At 46.8% G+C, this 17,395-nt stretch overlaps 1 protein-coding gene across 2 annotated transcripts; it reads left to right on the top strand.

Annotated features, from left to right (window-relative positions):
• Positions 1–237: 237 nt before the first annotated feature.
• On the top strand, positions 238–17,109 carry sec24c (SEC24 homolog C, COPII coat complex component). 2 transcript variants are annotated; one of them, XM_080517378.1, is made up of 25 exons: positions 238–365; positions 2,207–2,385; positions 2,646–2,726; positions 3,245–3,371; positions 4,666–4,832; positions 4,952–5,710; positions 5,793–5,929; positions 6,639–6,707; positions 7,796–7,904; positions 8,499–8,626; positions 9,304–9,442; positions 9,666–9,781; positions 9,880–10,004; positions 10,464–10,655; positions 10,747–10,840; positions 11,268–11,384; positions 11,470–11,640; positions 11,892–11,988; positions 12,087–12,232; positions 12,387–12,525; positions 12,974–13,092; positions 13,393–13,572; positions 14,035–14,220; positions 14,474–14,563; positions 15,036–17,109. In XM_080517378.1, the coding sequence occupies exons 2-25, from the start codon at positions 2,226–2,228 to the stop codon at positions 15,174–15,176; spliced, it is 3,789 nt and encodes a 1,262-aa protein (XP_080373504.1). In that variant the 5' UTR covers positions 238–365; positions 2,207–2,225; the 3' UTR covers positions 15,177–17,109. The 2 variants fall into 2 exon arrangements, with proteins under 2 accessions (XP_080373504.1, XP_080373505.1); XM_080517379.1 differs by lacking the exon at positions 6,639–6,707.
• Positions 17,110–17,395: the final 286 nt, after the last annotated feature.

Here is a 17,395-nt window from a genome sequence, read left to right as displayed (position 1 = left end):
TTGTTGAGATGTATTTTTTCCAGTTCATTGGTGTGTTATTGGAAGTTTTGATCGAAACGCTTGTACTGTTTTTCTTTTTTTCCCTAGTTCTCGGTTCTCCGGGGAGTTCCCGATCCCCGGTTCTCGGTCCCGTGTCCCCGTGTCCCCAGTCCTGAGTTGTCCGACTGAGCGGAGGAAGTGTGTCGGCGGTGTCCGGATGTGGACGTGGCACAGCGCTGCAGCAGTTCCGCTCATGTCCGTTTGTGAAACCAGGAGGATTACCGAGCTACACCCCGGGACGACGTCGGCTCCCCAGCTTGTCCGCCGCCCGGTTTCACCGTTTGCCGCAGCCCACGGACAGCCTTACTCTTCAGCTCGCTCCTGAGGTAAACTGTCCCCCCGGAGGTCCGGGTCTTTGGAGGATCCGGCTCTTCCCCGGGACCCGACGGTCCAGCTAGCCGCGCTAACGCTAGCGGATGCTAACGGAGCGGCTAGCGGCGTTAGCATCCGGCTGTGGCGGTCTGTCCCAGCTGATTCTCCACTGCCGCTGTCATCGTGACCCCAGCTGTCCCGCTGGTAGCCCCGTCTCAATCACACGCCAATGACCCTTCCAATCCACGTCCTCGTGTTGCTGGTTCACCCTCCCACAGTCACCTACACCTCGACCACAGCAGTAGCTTTGCTTTAGTTGACATGTTATTGTGCTAACGTTAGCCACCGAGCAGGCTAACTCCTATGCGGCACTCTCCTTTCTTGTCCATTCCCGTCGCCGCTTCAGACTCCCCTCACACTCGCACCTGTCTCACGTCCTTCGACGCAGTGTTTCTCCTTCACTTTTACACACTTTCGTCCTAAAACAGTGCCCAGTTTGTGCGGCTCGGCCCGGGAGCAGATGTGGGTCACTTGCTAGGCCCCGACACACTAAATAGCTGCTCCGGCTCCGGCGATTGTGTTTCTCGTCGCTTCACCTGCGCTGCTGAATTATTCAAAGCCCCGCTCGTTTAGCCCGATGTTTGTCCGTTAGGTGATACTCATCACCCTGTCATATAGGTGAGACCCGTCCTCCAGAGACCCCAGTGATTAAATGACATCATGTTGAAGCCGACATGTGATATTACAGGAGTGGTCGTGAACTTGTCAGGCTCAACTTTTAACGTGGGCTCCTGTCATTGTTGTGGGATCTGTAAACAGTCACTCTTCACTCTTTCCAGGCCTGATGACACCATTTCCCCCTAAAGAGTCTATTGACAGTATCCCTGGTTGACATGTGTCCTTGTGATCAGCTTCAGCGCTGTTGTGGCTGTTTCACGTTTTTGTTTTTGGTTATTTTGTGGTTGTTGTTTTTATTACTGTCTTCGTTTTCCCTTGGCGATTGCGAGATTTGAATACGTACTTTATTGTTTAAATATCCATTTCTGGTCACTAAACAACCTTTGTTAATGGATATCCATTCAGCAATTCTTTATTTATTGCATGTTTTCCTGTCTTTCATTCTTTCATCCAGCGCCCCACTTTGTCCCTGTGTGGTCATGTGTTGCTGTTGTGGTAATGCTCTCTTAAGTTTTAGACCCGGGGATCCCTCTTGGGTCAGTTTAACTACTTAATCGCAAACTCACACATGACATGGTAATGCCAGAATGGAAGCCTGTGAATCAGATTTGTTTTGCATTAAAGACTTTGACCTAAGGTTAAGTTTGCGGTGACGTTTGTGAGATATTATTTCAGGAAAAAATATCAGGGGCTTGTGAGCAATTAGAGGGTGTGACCAAGTTAAACATTTAAAATCAATAAAGGTGTTGTCGCTGCACCAGGAAATAACGCCATATAACAGGTGCCTGGCTGTGTGAGCATATAGATTCAGGAGCCGTGCAGACTGTCTGCTGAATTAGGATCTATAAGTGTGTTGTGTTTGGGCTCACAGTTCAAATAATAATATGAACCTGACAAGCTTTTATTTGTATTTTATTTAATTTTTTTAGATCATTTAATAGCTGTGTATTGCTTCAGTTTTGTCGTGCCCCGCCATCTGAACAGGTTCTTCTTCCTTCAGGCTCGGGTGGGAGGGTTGTTCCAAGTATTCCAAAACTAGCACAACAGCCATAAACTTTATTCTCCTCACTGCAGATGTCCCGACACTCATATTCTTTCTTTAAAAATAAATTCAACGGTTTTAGTTTTAAAACGTGATATCGCAACAATGTTGCCACTGTGTTGTGATTTCATCCAGATTTAGGGATGAACTGAAGATGAATGTAAACCAGCACACTCCAATGGCGTCCCCGTACGGCCAGCCGCAGCCTGGCTACGTCCAGCCCGGCTACGCTCCACTGGATGGAGGATACCCAGCACCCTACGCGCCCTACAATGGCCCCGCCTCAGCCTATCAACCTGGTGCTCCACCTCAAGGTAAGGAGCTGCTTTCTGAATCCGTGTGCTTCAGAAAGAAACCTCCAGCAGGGGCAGATAAGATGCTCTTCAAGCATTTACACGATAACGTTAACCCGACCTGCTCCCAGCCATGAGGGTGATCATGTGTGTGTGTGTGCGTGGGAAAGTGTGGCATACTAATCTAAATCTCAAAAACGCCTTCTCATTCCTTCACTTGGCTTTGTGCACCTCTCTACATCTGTGTGTTTGCCCGTTTCCCCTCTTTTCTTGTATTTCAGGTTATTCTCCTTTCACAAGCTTTCCCTCTAAAGCTGTGGCACCCAACCCAGTCTCTGACCTCTCCTCTCCTCTTGACTTGGGTAACGGCCTCGCCTCTGTTCTCTGCTCATTTCACACTCCACGTGCTCTGCAATCATCAAATCCTCCCCGTACCTGCAGGCCTTCTTCTCTGCTGCCACGTCCTTGTATGATCAATGATCTGGAGTAGAGGAGCCTATTTATCTTCTTTTTTCTTTCCCACATATGCTCCAAATATAATCATCCACTTTTTTTTTTTATATTACGCTGCATTTTTACATGCTGTTGTTTGTAGTCTGCTGTTTGACACTCGCTCTTACGTGCACCGACCGATCGCTGACATCCTGATAGTTTATTCCGACCCATGAGCCTCGCAGACCCTCTGGCAAAATCTGGGAATGTAATCGGATACTTCTAAAAATGTGTTTGGCCACCGTGGAGGCCTTCAGCCATCTTTAGCTCGCTGCTCCGGTCTCATCGCATCAGTTCTGAGCCCTGAACGGATTTAGGATTTTTTTTTTTTTAAATGTCCCCCTTTTTTGCCGTCATGTACAGTAAAGCATTTGTTCTTGTGTTCCAGGTCCCGCCAGGGGTCCTCCCACCTCTGGACCGCCCCCCATCTCAGCGCCTCAACAGTATAACCAGTACAGTCAAAGTCAAGGCGACGTGCAGAATGGCCCCCCTCCTTTGACACAAGCACCACCCAGGTAACTACGCTCCGTTTTTTTGTTTGCCTTGTGGCATAATCTACCTGAAAACACTGGAAATGTCCACAAAGACGAGCATTTTGGGACATAAACTCCTCTGAATTTCAAAAACCTGCAGGAACCCATTTGAGTGTGAGTGAACACACTGATTTTTACAACAAAACTAAATTGCAAACCCTCTGGTCAGTCTTTTTTTTTTAACTCTTTATACACCGAGTGACCGTATTCAGTAAATACCTTCTACACGTCTACACTAGCAAACAGATGTGTTGCTTGTGAAGGGTTTCTATGCTTGACCTTGAAAACAATAATAAAGATAGGTGAAGTAACAAGATTCTTAAAAAAAAAAAAAAAAATCTACAGCCACTTTTATGATAAAGTTTTGGGAATTTGTACCCATTTCAGTATTTCATTCTCAAGCTCCATTATTTTTTCCACTTGTTTTAGTTTGTGTATGTCCAGCATGTGTGTCTTGGTGTCGGTCATTTGAGCTCTTTATTATTTGATCCAGATCTTTTAGCTGGAATCCAGTGAGATTTTAAAGTGGTCAACGGTGAATTATGCGGGACCTCTCCAATTATTCCAGTGAGCGTTTCAGGAGTGTTAACAAGCTGAGATTAGTTTAAACATTGTGAAGAGGGCTGCTATTACCTCGGGTGGCTCTGAGGAAGTGAGCGAGCCTGTTATGCAGATGAACTCATTGAGTCAATCGCACCGTTTGTACTTGTTATTACACGTGTGGTTAAATGTTGTATTTGAACGACCGCATGTCTGGGTTTTTACTTTTAATAGCCATAGTTGCTGCTATGTTAAGTGACTTTCACACTCAGATATGTGTCCAAAAAGTATCTTGTCCTTCAAAATATTTACAATGCGGATGTGTTGAGCTGTTTTTTGTTTTTTTTTACAAATATTCAGTGGTGAAAAAACTTTCTGAACTTTGTGTTGAGATTATGATTGCGCCTTTAATCTTCACACTTTCCCTGTATGAAGCCAATGTCTGACTCGTATGCTGAGAAAGTACCTGAAAGGTCAGGTTGGGCCATTAAATAGTTTTCAGGACAAATTCAGGCTGGAGGACCGGATAACTCGGTTTGAATCAAATTCTAGAGCAGACCCATATCATGCTGTGAAGGGACGGAAACTAAAAGGCAGTGGGATTACCCAGAGGGAACCCAAACACTTATAAGGCCCAATCTGGCGGCCGAGCTCAGACTTGATGCCCCCCTTCAATCTGTTATGTCACTAAGAACTCAATCCACCCTGATCAGATGATTGGTCTTTGTGTTTGCAGGCCTGCAGTGTCTCAGCCATACAACCCGGGAGCTGTGAACATGTCGGGGCAGCAGCCCACCTATCCACAGCACTACGGGCCTCCACCCACAATGCAGCAGGTTACCAACCAGATGACGGGGATGCAGATCGCCTCCGGACCCCCCACACCTGCAGGGCCAGGATATGGTAAATATCGATGGATTCTTCACCCATGATGACGATAAACCAACAACAATGTCATTTTGACGAATCGAGACTTTTGACACTGACGGAGTGTCGCCATGTCCATTTTGCTCTCCATGCAGCTCCGCCTCACAGCTCCCAGCCTCCTGTCAGTACCGCCTATTCGGCGGCGGCGCCGGCCTCCTACACTCAAGCGCCTCCCCCGGTGTCCTCTGCCCCGACCCAGCCGCCGCCGCCGAGTGGCCCTGCAGCTCCTCAGCAATACTACGGAGGCCCACCGCCTCCTTCTCAACAGCCATTCAACTCCCCCCTCCCCCCTACCTCTCAACAGCAGTTCACCTCTTCTCTGCCGCCGCCTCCTCCTTCTTCCCAACAACCCTTACCTCCCTCTTCCTACTCGGGTCCGATGCCTCCCTCCAGTCAAGGTCCGGCTCCCCCGGCGGCCCAGCCACAGCAGTCCTTCCCTCCGCCACAGCCCCCGTTCTCTTCGGCTCCCCCTCCACCTGCCGGTCAGTCTGCTTTTACCTCTGGCCCACTTCCGCCTTCTGCCCAAGGCTCCTTCCCACCTCGGGCCCCGCCCCCTTCCTCTCAGCCGGGATCGTTCCCCCCTCCCGGTCCTCCTCCCGCCTCGGCCCCGGCTTGCCAGTACCCCGGCCCAATGCCGCCCCAGCAGCAGCAGCAGCCGCCGCCATCCCAGCCCTCCCCCTACTACTCAGGGCCCCCTCCTCCCCGAGCTCAGATGCCTCCAACATCCATGGCTCAGAGCAACCACCTGCCTCCAGGGCCGCAGGGCCCCCCGGGCCCCCCGCAGCAGCCGCAGCAGCCGCAGCAGCCTCTCCCTCAGCCTGGCATGCAAGCAGGATACCCTCCGCAGCAGAACGGTGAGGATACAGCTCGTGGCAGCTCAAAATACTCCCGCTCCATTTTCCCCTGCATTGCTCAGCGGTGTCGTCTCCACTGCAGGTGCGTTCGGGCAGGTCAGAGGCCCTCAGCCTGGCTACCCAGGCCCGTATCCCGGGCAACCAAACTATGGAGCCCCCGCTCCAGCTCCAGCTCCCCCCGCACAGAAAAGACTGGACCCTGACTCCATTCCGAGTCCGGTGAGCACATGTCTCCGTTTCCCCTCTTGATTTTACATAAAGCTGTGAGATGAAGAGATTAATCAAGCCTAATCTTTAATACATGGATGTCTTATTTGATTAATCAGGACTATGTGGTATAAAGTGCCCCCCGAACAGCAATCGTATCAAAATTACATTTCTATAGCAAAATGGCCATACTTGTCACGTTTACATGACTACAACTTGAATTGTCGGTCACTACTACAGCTGCTTTTTCCCCTGCACTTTGCTGTATTTTGTTTGTTTGACGTTTTCTTGACGCTGTTTAGAAATAACAATGCAGATTTCAAATAACTTTAATCAAGGTGTGACATTTAAGTGGAACGTAAAGACCCAATTCAAATGAAGTCTATATAGAGCACGTTAATTACTTGAGATCATAGTGATTTGTCCAGCTTTAGTGCTTCTGAAGTCTAATATTTTCACTTTATGATGAGCAACAATATTTTCCAGTTTAAATGTACTTGCACTTGAACGCTGTAGAGTCTGCAATATTACTAACCTGTAATCGACACTACTGTCCCGTTTCTGTCTAAATAACATCGACGGTGCCTGCCACTCATTTTTCTTCTCTCACACTTTTTTTTTATATTACTTTATTTAATTTTTTTAAAATCTTTTCACTCTATCCATGTTTTATCTTGTCCTGTTTTTGCACAAATTGCTGGACAAACGTTTGAATGTAAAGCAAGCGTCTGACATGCCGGCTGTGCAGAAATCAAGACATAGAATAGATCCAGACGCTATCCCCAGCCCAGTAAGTTTCCTGTGTGCGTGCTTCCTCCTCCTCACTGCCCTCACTGCCCGACCCCCCCACTAATCCCCTGCCTCCGACTCTGGTGCTTTTTCTGCTAACCGCTTCCAGTCAGCGACAGTCACAGTGTCAAACCACTGCAGCTTCCACTACCAATAACAAGCTTTGTTGTTGAGTCATGGAACTTTTGAGATATCTTTAATGGCCAATAAAATGCAATCGGCTCGCAGTTTCATTCCTCTTTGAATGTTAACTTTTGTAAATATCAAATTACTATAATCCTCATAGTGTAGAAATCTTGGATTGGTATCATGCTATCTTCATTTGAACATTTGATCTTATCTTGAATTGAAGCCCAAAACAAAAGAAAACGGTGTACTTGAGGAAATATTAGACTTCACGTGACACATTTCTATTTGCTGTGAAACATAGCTATTGGAAAGCTTGTGACTTTTATGCCTTTTAACGTCCCATTAAATCTAGAATCGTTATAGGAATCAGAGCAAATTTTACAAATGTGTGCGGCTGTTTTGAAGAGAATGGCATATTTATTGTCACTCTTGGCTAAATACAACAAATGAATTCTTCTGAACACGTCTTCTGGATTTTTCTTCTCAGAATACAGCCACTCACCGTTCACCAATCGGGACACTCAATCTCATAATCCCTGCCTCATCTTTGCATTGTACAAACAGACTAGGTTATATTAGAAAAGTTGAGACAGCTTCTCTGTAATCCTCCTCTGTGTCCTGCATGCCGGTCTGTGTCGTTCTGACTCACCTTTTCATTGAAGGCATGCCGCCCTCTTTCTTGGACATCTCATGTGTCAGTAACTGTTGTTGATACAAATCAGCTTCCGCATGAGTCTTTACCTCTGCAGATGTTGATGGGGTTCAAGGTGTGTGTGTCTATAGCAGGTGTGTGTATGTGGGAGTTGTGTGAAAGTCTCCTCCTGCATGGCTGTGAAATGCTCCTCTTGACACTTTGAACCAGACCCGAGGTCAATGTGTCACACGGATGGTTTTTGACAGTGTAAGCGTGTATGACAGCGATTGGTCATTTCCTTTCTCTGGCCCCCTTTTTCCCTTCAGATCCAGGTAATAGAGGACGACAAGGCTAAAAGCACCGAGCCGTTCACCACTGGGGTCAGAGGTCAGGCACCGCCGCTGGTCACCACCACCTTCCAGGTCAAAGACCAAGGTCAGTTTTCGTTACAAGCAAAGATATAACAATCAAATCCTTGACAAAGACAACCTTTCAATAATAAAATTATTATTACAGTAATTATCTAAAGTTTGTCCTTCTCGCCGCTATGTAAACCGCTAAACAAGCTGCTAATAAATCAAGCAGAAGACAGAAGCTAAATTAAAACGATGAGTAGCTGCAATTACATGGACCTAAAGTAATCAGGTTAAACAGTCATCAGATTAAAATGTAAACACTCCTTTGTGATTAGATTGACAGAATATATTTGAAATTCCAATTAGGCCAGAGGAGGTTTATTTATGCTCGTGTTTGTTATGTAACAACACGTGATGCTTTATGCATCGGTGTAGGAGACATGGCTGCTTCTGCATATCAACTTTTGTTGGTCGGACTCAACAGGACGACCTTGTTTTTGGCGTCACGGTTTTCAAAAGACACACAAAAAAATAAACAGGACAAGCTGCAAAGCCAACTCGGACCGTAACGACTTCCCGGCGGCTTGAAACTTTGACGATTTTGTCGCCACGGATCTTTGACCCCTCTCCGTCCATAGCCCATGTTGACATCAGGGCTGTGCTGTGTGTTCAGGGAACGCCAGTCCCAGGTTCGTCCGTTGTACGGCCTACAACATGCCGTGCACCGCCGACATGGCCAAGCAGTCTCAGGTGCCGCTGGCCGCCGTCATCAAGCCTCTCGCCACGCTGCCGCCAGACGAGGTGAGCCTCGCCGCCGCTTCCTGTTTCCACTCACACCCCCCCCCCCACAAAAAAAGCCCAGTATTATAACTGAATGTCTGCACAGTCGGTTGGATAATCCGTCTCCAAATCTGAGAGGTGGGAGTGGCTGCGTGACCTTGTTTCATGCTCTCGCCATGTGTAACCAACATCCATTCGGCCTGATTCTCGTTGCGTAATTCTGGATTTAGAAGGAGCAGTTAGGGGAAACCAGCTGTGTTTTTTTTTTAATAATGAAGGTGAACCACGCATTAATTCCTGGATCAGTATTTATTCCCACATAAGCGATTTCCAACTGTATGTCATAGATTGGTGTAAGACTTTACCTGGACAGACGGGTCTAATGAAAATTTGAAGTGGAGTCGATTGCACGTTGACGCTCTCGATAATTATAAAATACCTTGGCACTATTCCGGATAACAAGCTTAAGTTTTACTCGGAAAATCTGAGTACTGCAACTGTCCTGTCTGAGGAAGCTTTCTACGTTCCAGATCAATCAGTGTCTGGTGATTGTATTTAATAGATCATACACTGAAGCTGTGTTCACCTTTTCTCCTCGCCGCTTCTTTGACGTCAGTTGAATGTGTCGGTATTTTGAAAAGTTCTCATTGCGTCCCTCATTTTTTTTTTTTTACACCATTCATTTACTCTCTTTCCAGACCCCTCCATACTTGGTGGATCACGGCGAGGGCGGCCCAATCCGGTGCAACCGCTGTAAGGCCTACATGTGTCCGTACATGCAGTTCATAGAGGGGGGCCGCCGCTTTCAGTGTAGTTTCTGCAGCTGCGTCACAGAGGGTGAGTTATCATTTGTGCAGACGTGTTCAAGGCCCAGTGAAGTTTTCGCTTCAGTATTTCGACCTGTTCTCCTTCTCGATTTGATTTTTGGTACAAACAGCGTTCATGATTTATTTTTGACGATTGCGAGATAAATGATCAACTTGCTTTCAGACAGCAGTGAAGATATTTATTGGGATCTTTGAACCAGTCTTACCGTGACGCCTCCTCTCCTGTCCCGCAGTGCCTCCACATTATTTCCAGCATCTGGACCACACCGGTAAGAGAGTGGACTGCTACGACCGGCCGGAGCTTTCACTGGGCAGCTACGAGTTTATGGCCACTGTCGACTACTGCAAGGTGAAAGATCCTTGTGGGTCTGTGTGGATTTGTTGTATTTTGAATTTTTTTTATACAACCCGTGTTTTTAAAAAAATGTGCTCACCGGTGTCTTACAGAATAACAAGCTTCCTCAGCCTCCAGCCTTCATCTTTCTTATTGACGTGTCCTACAACGCCGTGAAGAGCGGCATGGTCAGCATCGTCTGCCAGGAACTGAAGAACCTGCTGGATTATCTGCCAAGGTGCTTCGACACACACAGAGAGGAATAAGATTAGAGGAACGATGAGATTATTGTGTAAACAGCCAAAAAAGCAGTTATCTAATTCTCCGGAATCGGATTAACGCACCTAGATTTTTCCCTAATCCTCCGGCCTAGCGTATTCATGCTTACATACCCGTTTATCACATATATTTAGTTCTTTTACATCGGGTTAATGTGTATAAAAGTATATGGATTTCAGAAAAAAGCAGAAGTGAAGTAGTCGCAACTTGATCGGGAAGCTGATTAAAAGAAAGCATCACGTGAAGCAGCAGATAGTTGATGAAATGCCACTTCGAGAGTAAACCGGACTTACAGGTTTTACCAGATCAGATACATTTATTACAATTATCTGGTTACTGATCATGTAACAGGACTTACTGATATTAAAACAAAGAACATTCAAAGGACCTGACCTTCTCCCTCCCCTCCTCGCCGCAGGGAGAACCCGGAAGTGGACTCGGTGGTCCGGGTGGGTTTCGTCACCTACAACAAGGTTTTGCACTTCTACAACGTCAAGTCGAGCCTGGCGCAGCCGCAGATGCTGGTGGTGTCGGACGTGTCGGACATGTTCGTCCCGCTGCTCGACGGCTTCCTGGTCAACGTCGGCGAGAGCCGGCTTGTGATCGAGAGGTGGGGCCGGCGGGGGAACGCTCACCCACGTTCCGTCAGTGATCCGGCGCTTTGAGCTCCGGTTTAATGAAATTCCGCTCGTGCTCCTCAGTTTGCTGGACCAGATCCCCGAGATGTTCGCCGACACCAGAGAAACCGAGACGGTGTTTGGACCCGTCATCCAGGCAGGACTGGAGGCTCTTAAGGTGAAAATATCTGATCAGGCCTGAGAAGTCTGTCTGTGGCTTGATTTGCCTTTTGAGGAAATTGGAACTATATATATATGGGTATATAGATTTTTTTTTCAGGATGACTTTTTACTTTCAGGCCAAGGTAAAAGTATTTTAGCATCAAAATTGAGACAAAAGCCATCATGCGTGCCCATTTTTTTCCTTCTGACAGAAGGAAGAAGAAAATCCTCACTTGCTCACAAATACAGCCCACTTTTTGACATCTTGCATGAGAAAATAGAGATCATAATGTTATGGCTGATGTATGTATTGTGGAATTCATATTTTTTTCCCCCCCTCTAAAATGAAACTAAATTAGCACAATCGGTAAAGAAATCTATGAATCAGTAGCTCAGTAATAACGTGGGTGGGTGGTTATAACGCATACGGTGGTTTCCTTCAGGCTGCCGACTGTGCGGGGAAGCTGTTTGTGTTCCACACCTCCCTGCCCATCGCCGAGGCTCCCGGGAAGCTAAAGAACAGGGAAGACAAGAAGCTGATCGGCACCGACAAAGAAAAGGTCAGAGCTGAAAGACACTGTTTTTTGTTTTTCAGCTATTGTATCCCCACTCTCACGCACTCCATTTCCCTTTGTTTCCCCACAGTCTCTGTTTCAGCCACAAGTGGGTTTCTATAACACGCTGGCGAAAGACTGCGTCGCCCAGGGCTGCTGTGTGGATCTCTTCCTCTTCCCCAACCAGTACGTGGATCTTGCGACGTTAGGAGTCGTTCCCGTCTCCACTGGGGGTTCCGTCTACAAATACACCTACTTCCAGGTGAGTGGGAACGATCGTATCAATGGCTTGTTAGGATCAGCACAGATCATGTAAGTTCTCATGAATCAAAGTGACTTGATAATCTCTTGAGGATCTTTTTGCTTGATTTAGACCTAATTAGGCTTTTAAGTGACAGTATCTGCGAAAGCTCACATATTAATACTGCTTATTTATGCACAGTGGCTTCAGCAGATTATTCCTACAATTCTATTTATATGCGAGTAAAGCACCGTCTGTTTCCTTAATCTCAGGCTCAGTCGGATCAGGAGCGGTTCCTTAATGACCTCAGGCGAGACGTCCAGAAGCTGGTCGGGTTCGACGCCGTCATGCGGGTGCGAACCAGCACAGGTGAGGCTCTCGCCCTCTCTGAAACACAGTCCGGCCCGCGATAAGAGACGTGGCTGACGTCCCCCCCCCGTGTGTCCCTCGCTCTCCGTGTGTCCCAGGAATCCGGGCGACGGACTTCTTCGGCTCCTTCTACATGAGTAACACTACAGACGTGGAGCTGGCGGGCCTGGACTGCGACAAGGCCGTCACCGTGGAGTTCAAACACGACGACAAGCTGAGCGAAGAGACGGGGGCGCTCATGCAGGTGTGCAAACATGTGGAAATCAGCCTCCAAGACGCGATGTTTATTGGCTTTAAAAGCAAAAAAAAATACAAAAATGTATACAGACTCACCTGAAAAGTTCAAGCGAAAACTAAACAGAAAAGCACTTTGTCCTCGCTGCTTGTTTCCACCGCAGTGTGCCGTGTTGTACACGAGCTGCAGCGGCCAGCGGCGCCTCCGCGTCCACAACATGGCCGTCAACTGCTGCTCTCAGCTGGCCGACCTCTACCGCAACTGTGAGACGGACACAATCATCAACTTCTTCTCTAAATACGGTGAGTTTTTTTTTGTTGTTTTTTTTTATCAACGTGAGCTGGCTGAGATGCGAGGCCACCGTCCCCCAATTTGAGTCGTTTTTTTTAACGTAACGTTTCAGTTTTATTCTTCAGTTTTTCTCCTGGAGTCTGCAAAACCCTCGGTAGCAGAGCCACACTAGTTGACTTCTCATTAGTTTGAAGTTAAAAACCACAAAGTAGCCTGAAATGAAAAAAAAAAAAAAAAAAAACTGGAACTAAAAGACCAAAAGTAAAAGCATTCCCTTTGAAGCTTCTTCCTCTGGAGGGATCATATTTGGAGGGGAAAATGGCGGCGATTGGACTTGAACAGGATTTAAACATGCTTGATACATTTGAGCACCCGACTGATAACGACTTCAAAGACCTTCAGCGTTTCAGTGATGGCGGAGTTCATAACTGTCGTCTGTTTGCGGCGTGTTCTTTTCAGCGTTCCGCGGCCTCCTGAACAACCCCACCAAGGCAGTGAGGGACACGCTGATCAACCAGTGCGCTCAGATCCTGGCCTGCTACCGCAAGAACTGTGCGAGTCCCTCGTCAGCTGGTCAGGTAAGCGAGAAGATCCGCGCCGACGCTTTCGGGAGAACCTAAAGTGTTTATTCAGCACAACGTGGGGTGGGAAATCGGATTTTAAACAGAAAGGGGAAGCATGTCAGAATCAGAACAAACTGCAGGATGTGAAAATGAGCAAAAATTTCCATTTTGATTTTCGATTTTTTTTTTTTTTCGTGATCAAGTATAGATACTGTAATAATTGCAAAAACGATTTTGTGTTAAGACATGTAAATAGATGTATCTAAGATTGCGAAGCCAGCTCGTCGCTCACGCCACTCGTCCGTTTCCCGCCAGCTGATCCTTCCAGAGTGCATGAAGCTGCTCCCGGTTTACCTGAACTGCGTGCTGAAGAGCGACGTGCTGCTGCCGGGCGCCGACGTCTCGCTGGACGACCGGGCCTACCTGAGACAGCTGATCAGCTGCATGGACGTCGCCGACACGCACGTCTTCTTCTACCCCCGCCTGCTGCCGCTGGTGAGGCCCGCAAGCAAAGCCCCGCGATGGCAGCCTCACGTTTCTGTACATGTGTAGCAGAGGAATCCACTCGGCGACTGCAACTCTTTTTTTTTTTTTTCTTTCATTTGCGGACGAATTCCTGGCGCAGTTGACGCCTGCAGACGATTCATAAGCTGTTACTGGGAAAACAACGTCAACGTTCATTGTGTTGCATTTAGCCCGGCACACCCTTTGTTGTGGAAACTATGTCACAGAATTTACAACACAGCAGCTGCCCAGCATGTTTTATTTATGCACTCGGATTCTAAAAATAACAGCGAAAAGTTGAACACGTGTGTGAACGCAGCCTCAAAGACGAGTCACGCAGTTATTGTGTTTGTCTGTTTGGATAAACTTCCGACTTCTTTCTTTTTCTTTTCCCCCCCATCAGATGATTCAGTAGATGATTTACACAATTTCTCGCCCCCTCCCTCGTTGCAGGTGAAGCTGGAGAGCGGCTCGCTGCCGGTGGCGGTGAGGGACTCGGAGGAGAGGCTGTCTAAAGGAGGCGTGTACCTCCTGGAGACGGGGCTGCACCTCTTCCTGTGGGTGGGCGCCAGCGTCCAGCAGGAGCTGCTGCAGAACATCTTCGGCACGCCGACCTTCGGCCAGATCGACTCCAGCTTGGTGAGCGGAGGCAGACGAGCGTCGATTCTGAGCTTCCCTGCAGGAAGAGGCTCCGTTTGACATTTCTTGTCAGTTGTCGAGTTTGACTGCTTCCTCTCGGAGATGGCATCATCTCCGTTTTGTGTCTTTACAAAGAAAATGTCATTTACTCTTGTTATATTTGTCGTGAATCAACACTTCAACCGCATTTGAATGAAAAAAATTCCACATAATAGAAGAATGTTCTGAGTCTGTTTGTTTCTCAATGTTTCAGACAAGTCTGCCGGTTCTGGACAACCCTTTCTCTCAAAGACTGCGAGAGATCATCGACTCCTTCAGAGCACAGCGATCGCGATACATGAAGGCAAGTCTGCTCCTCTTGCAGAATTTGAATCGGGGAAACTTGTTGTGATTGTGAAAAACACTTGGTTTTACTCGGTGTGTGGTCTTTAAAGCTTGATCTCTGGCAATAAGCGAGGCTAAATGCTGAAGGTATTCAGGTTTTCGACTCCCGACGGTGGAGCTGCTCACAACTTAGGAAGAAGAAAACCTCTTATTGAGACAAAATAGAGCATCAATGTTCATCAACCTTCTATATACTCAGCCGGATGGAGACACGTTTTCACAACATTCAAACTCCACACACTTTGGATTTCTGTCAGGTTATTTTCAATATGAGGTGACGGGGCAACCCACTGCACCACCATCAAAACAAGTTGAAATTTCAGTATAGTCGTATTTATAAAAGCTTTAATTATGTTTACACGTTTTCAAGAGTCGCCTCACTTGAGAGTTACTGAACGATCTGATGGCCTCCTCTCTCCTCCGCTCTCCAGCTGATGGTGGTGAAGCAGGAGGACCGAGCCGAGCTCATATTCAGACACTTCCTGGTGGAGGACAAGAGCGCCAGCGGGGGAGCGTCGTACGTGGACTTCCTGTGTCACATGCACAAGGAGATCCGCCAGCTGCTCAGCTAGGCCCCTCCCCTCCCCCCTCCCCCCCCCAACCTCAGTTCTCACACCTCCACCTGTATGAGCCCCTCCTCCTCTTCCTCCTCCTCGTGTCACTCCTCCATGTGAAAGAAAGAACGCTTTATCCTTTTTTTTTTTTTTTTTTTAAACCTTACAAAGTAAAACTCTCCTTGCTGTGTGTCAGCTGACACATCTGTGTGTATGCGTGAGTGATTGTGCGTGTGTGTGTGTTGGAGAGGGAAAGAGACGGATTGAGGATCACGTTAATAAAGCTTTACTCTGCCTCAAATCTACCGCTCCATCACAGCAGGGGGTGAAATAACTGAGGAGGAAGAGTGATGTAAATACACAAGTGAACAAATGATGTATGCAACAGACCGAGAGGGCAAAGGAGGCGGCGGACTGTCGTCACTGTACCGTCTCTTATAACGAGCACTGAAAGGCTGTTCTGGGTGCATAACTCAAGATGGCAAACTTTTCTTTTTTTTTCCTTTTATATAAGATTGAATCCCGTTAAGAGTGAAGGACGTCTGGCTGGACACAATGGAGCTAAGAAAAAAAAACAAAACAATGCTGTTCTGTCATTTATCCACTTTAGCCATGGCCTTAGTACCCCCTCCCTCATGCTTCTCCGATCATCCCGTGTGTGTGTGTGTGTGTGTGTGTTTTGTTTCCAGATGTGAGCGGATTAGTGAGCCGCTGCCCAGGTGCGAGCATCTGCATCAGAACCCGGGATTAACAACTCCAACTGCACTTTAAATTAACACAAATAAATAAATAAAAAATCTGGTTCCCAAGCAGATAAAGAAGGAAGGTTTTGAGAAGTCGTCGGATCCCGCTTTTGCTCCAGTCGGCCTCGGTGTCAGAAAACATCTGGCGATCGCGAGCCAGATGTGCTTCTTTGAGCTATTTATTAACCAAGAGGAGCCTCTTGTTGGTCTATGCAGCACTGAGGAAAGTCGACGGGACGACAGCGTTTTGACTTCAGAGTCGCCCCTCTCCGCCGTCGGTTCCCGTCTGTGGCTCGTCGTCTGTTGTGGGGAACGTGAGCACATGGCCACAGCAGATAAATCAGTCCGTGTTTGCAGATCTCATGCTGTCTCTTCTGCACTGAAAAGTCAAGAAGCTGTTTGGTGTGTAAATAAAAAGTAAAAAAAAAAATCCAAAAACAAATATATAATCTGTACAGAATTAATAGAAAATAACAGTTTTAAAGAGAGAGACCTGCCTGAACAGTGTTGTTGGCGGATGGTTTCTCAGTCACAAATGGCCTAAAATAAGAAATCATGGCTTCTACTGAAATGGAAGATAATGGGGCTTTTTGATATGTGTGTGAGGCGTTTATGTGTGCGAGTGTGTGTGTGTGTGTGTGTGTGTGTGTGTGTGTGTGAGAGAGAGAATGTGGGGTCGGTCCTAGTGAATTTCTCGTAAGGAACAGAGGGATCAGCCAACACACACACACACACACACATACATACACTACCCATGAGATTAAACCATGTCTTTATTTCTAACTTAGGTTCTTTTGTAACAATGTGACTTTGTGTTCGGTGTGTGTGCGCCGCCCTCTGTTCCACCTCCACTGACTTTGATTCACCCACCGTCTCCCAACTGTCATTTTCAGTTCTGTCCCCGTTTTGTTTGTTTTCCTTTGATTTTCTTTTCCATTGCCTCCTGGGACTGCTAATAAAAATGATTGTGGAGAAAAAAAAAAAAAAAAGACGAAAAGTGACACTCCAGACTGTGCTTCTTGTGTTTTCACCGAATAAACCCAACACGTCGGCTTTAGTTAAAAAACAAGGAAGTGAGAATATGCTGTGACATCTTGGTGGGCGAAAAGACACCGCAATATGACAAGAATGGATTTTATGTACAATACAGCGGCATTTCCCAAAGCAAAAAGAAGTTGGGACGATGTGAAAAGTGTAAATAAAAACGTGTTTCAATTACATCAAATCTAAACCCATATTTTTTGTTGTTTTTTTACATGTTCAACATGAGCTGATTCAGAGCTTTTCTGGACACTTTGAAAACAGGATAAAATCAGGCTTAAAAAAAAACTGCCTTTTGATAAATAAGTGGTCTGTTTCTTTTTTTAAAGACGGGCACCATTCACAGTAGCAACACAATTTTGAAACATGCGTCAAGCATATTTGAAAATATATGCTATGCAGCTATTGAAAATAATATGCCTTCATCTGACACAAAACAAAAAATACATATTT

This window comes from Blennius ocellaris (genome assembly GCF_963422515.1).
Source record: "Blennius ocellaris genome assembly, chromosome: 21".
Classification (NCBI taxonomy): domain Eukaryota; kingdom Metazoa; phylum Chordata; class Actinopteri; order Blenniiformes; family Blenniidae; genus Blennius; species Blennius ocellaris.
The sequence above is the reverse complement of the archived record's forward strand: the minus strand, read 5'-3'. Positions and strand labels throughout refer to the sequence as shown.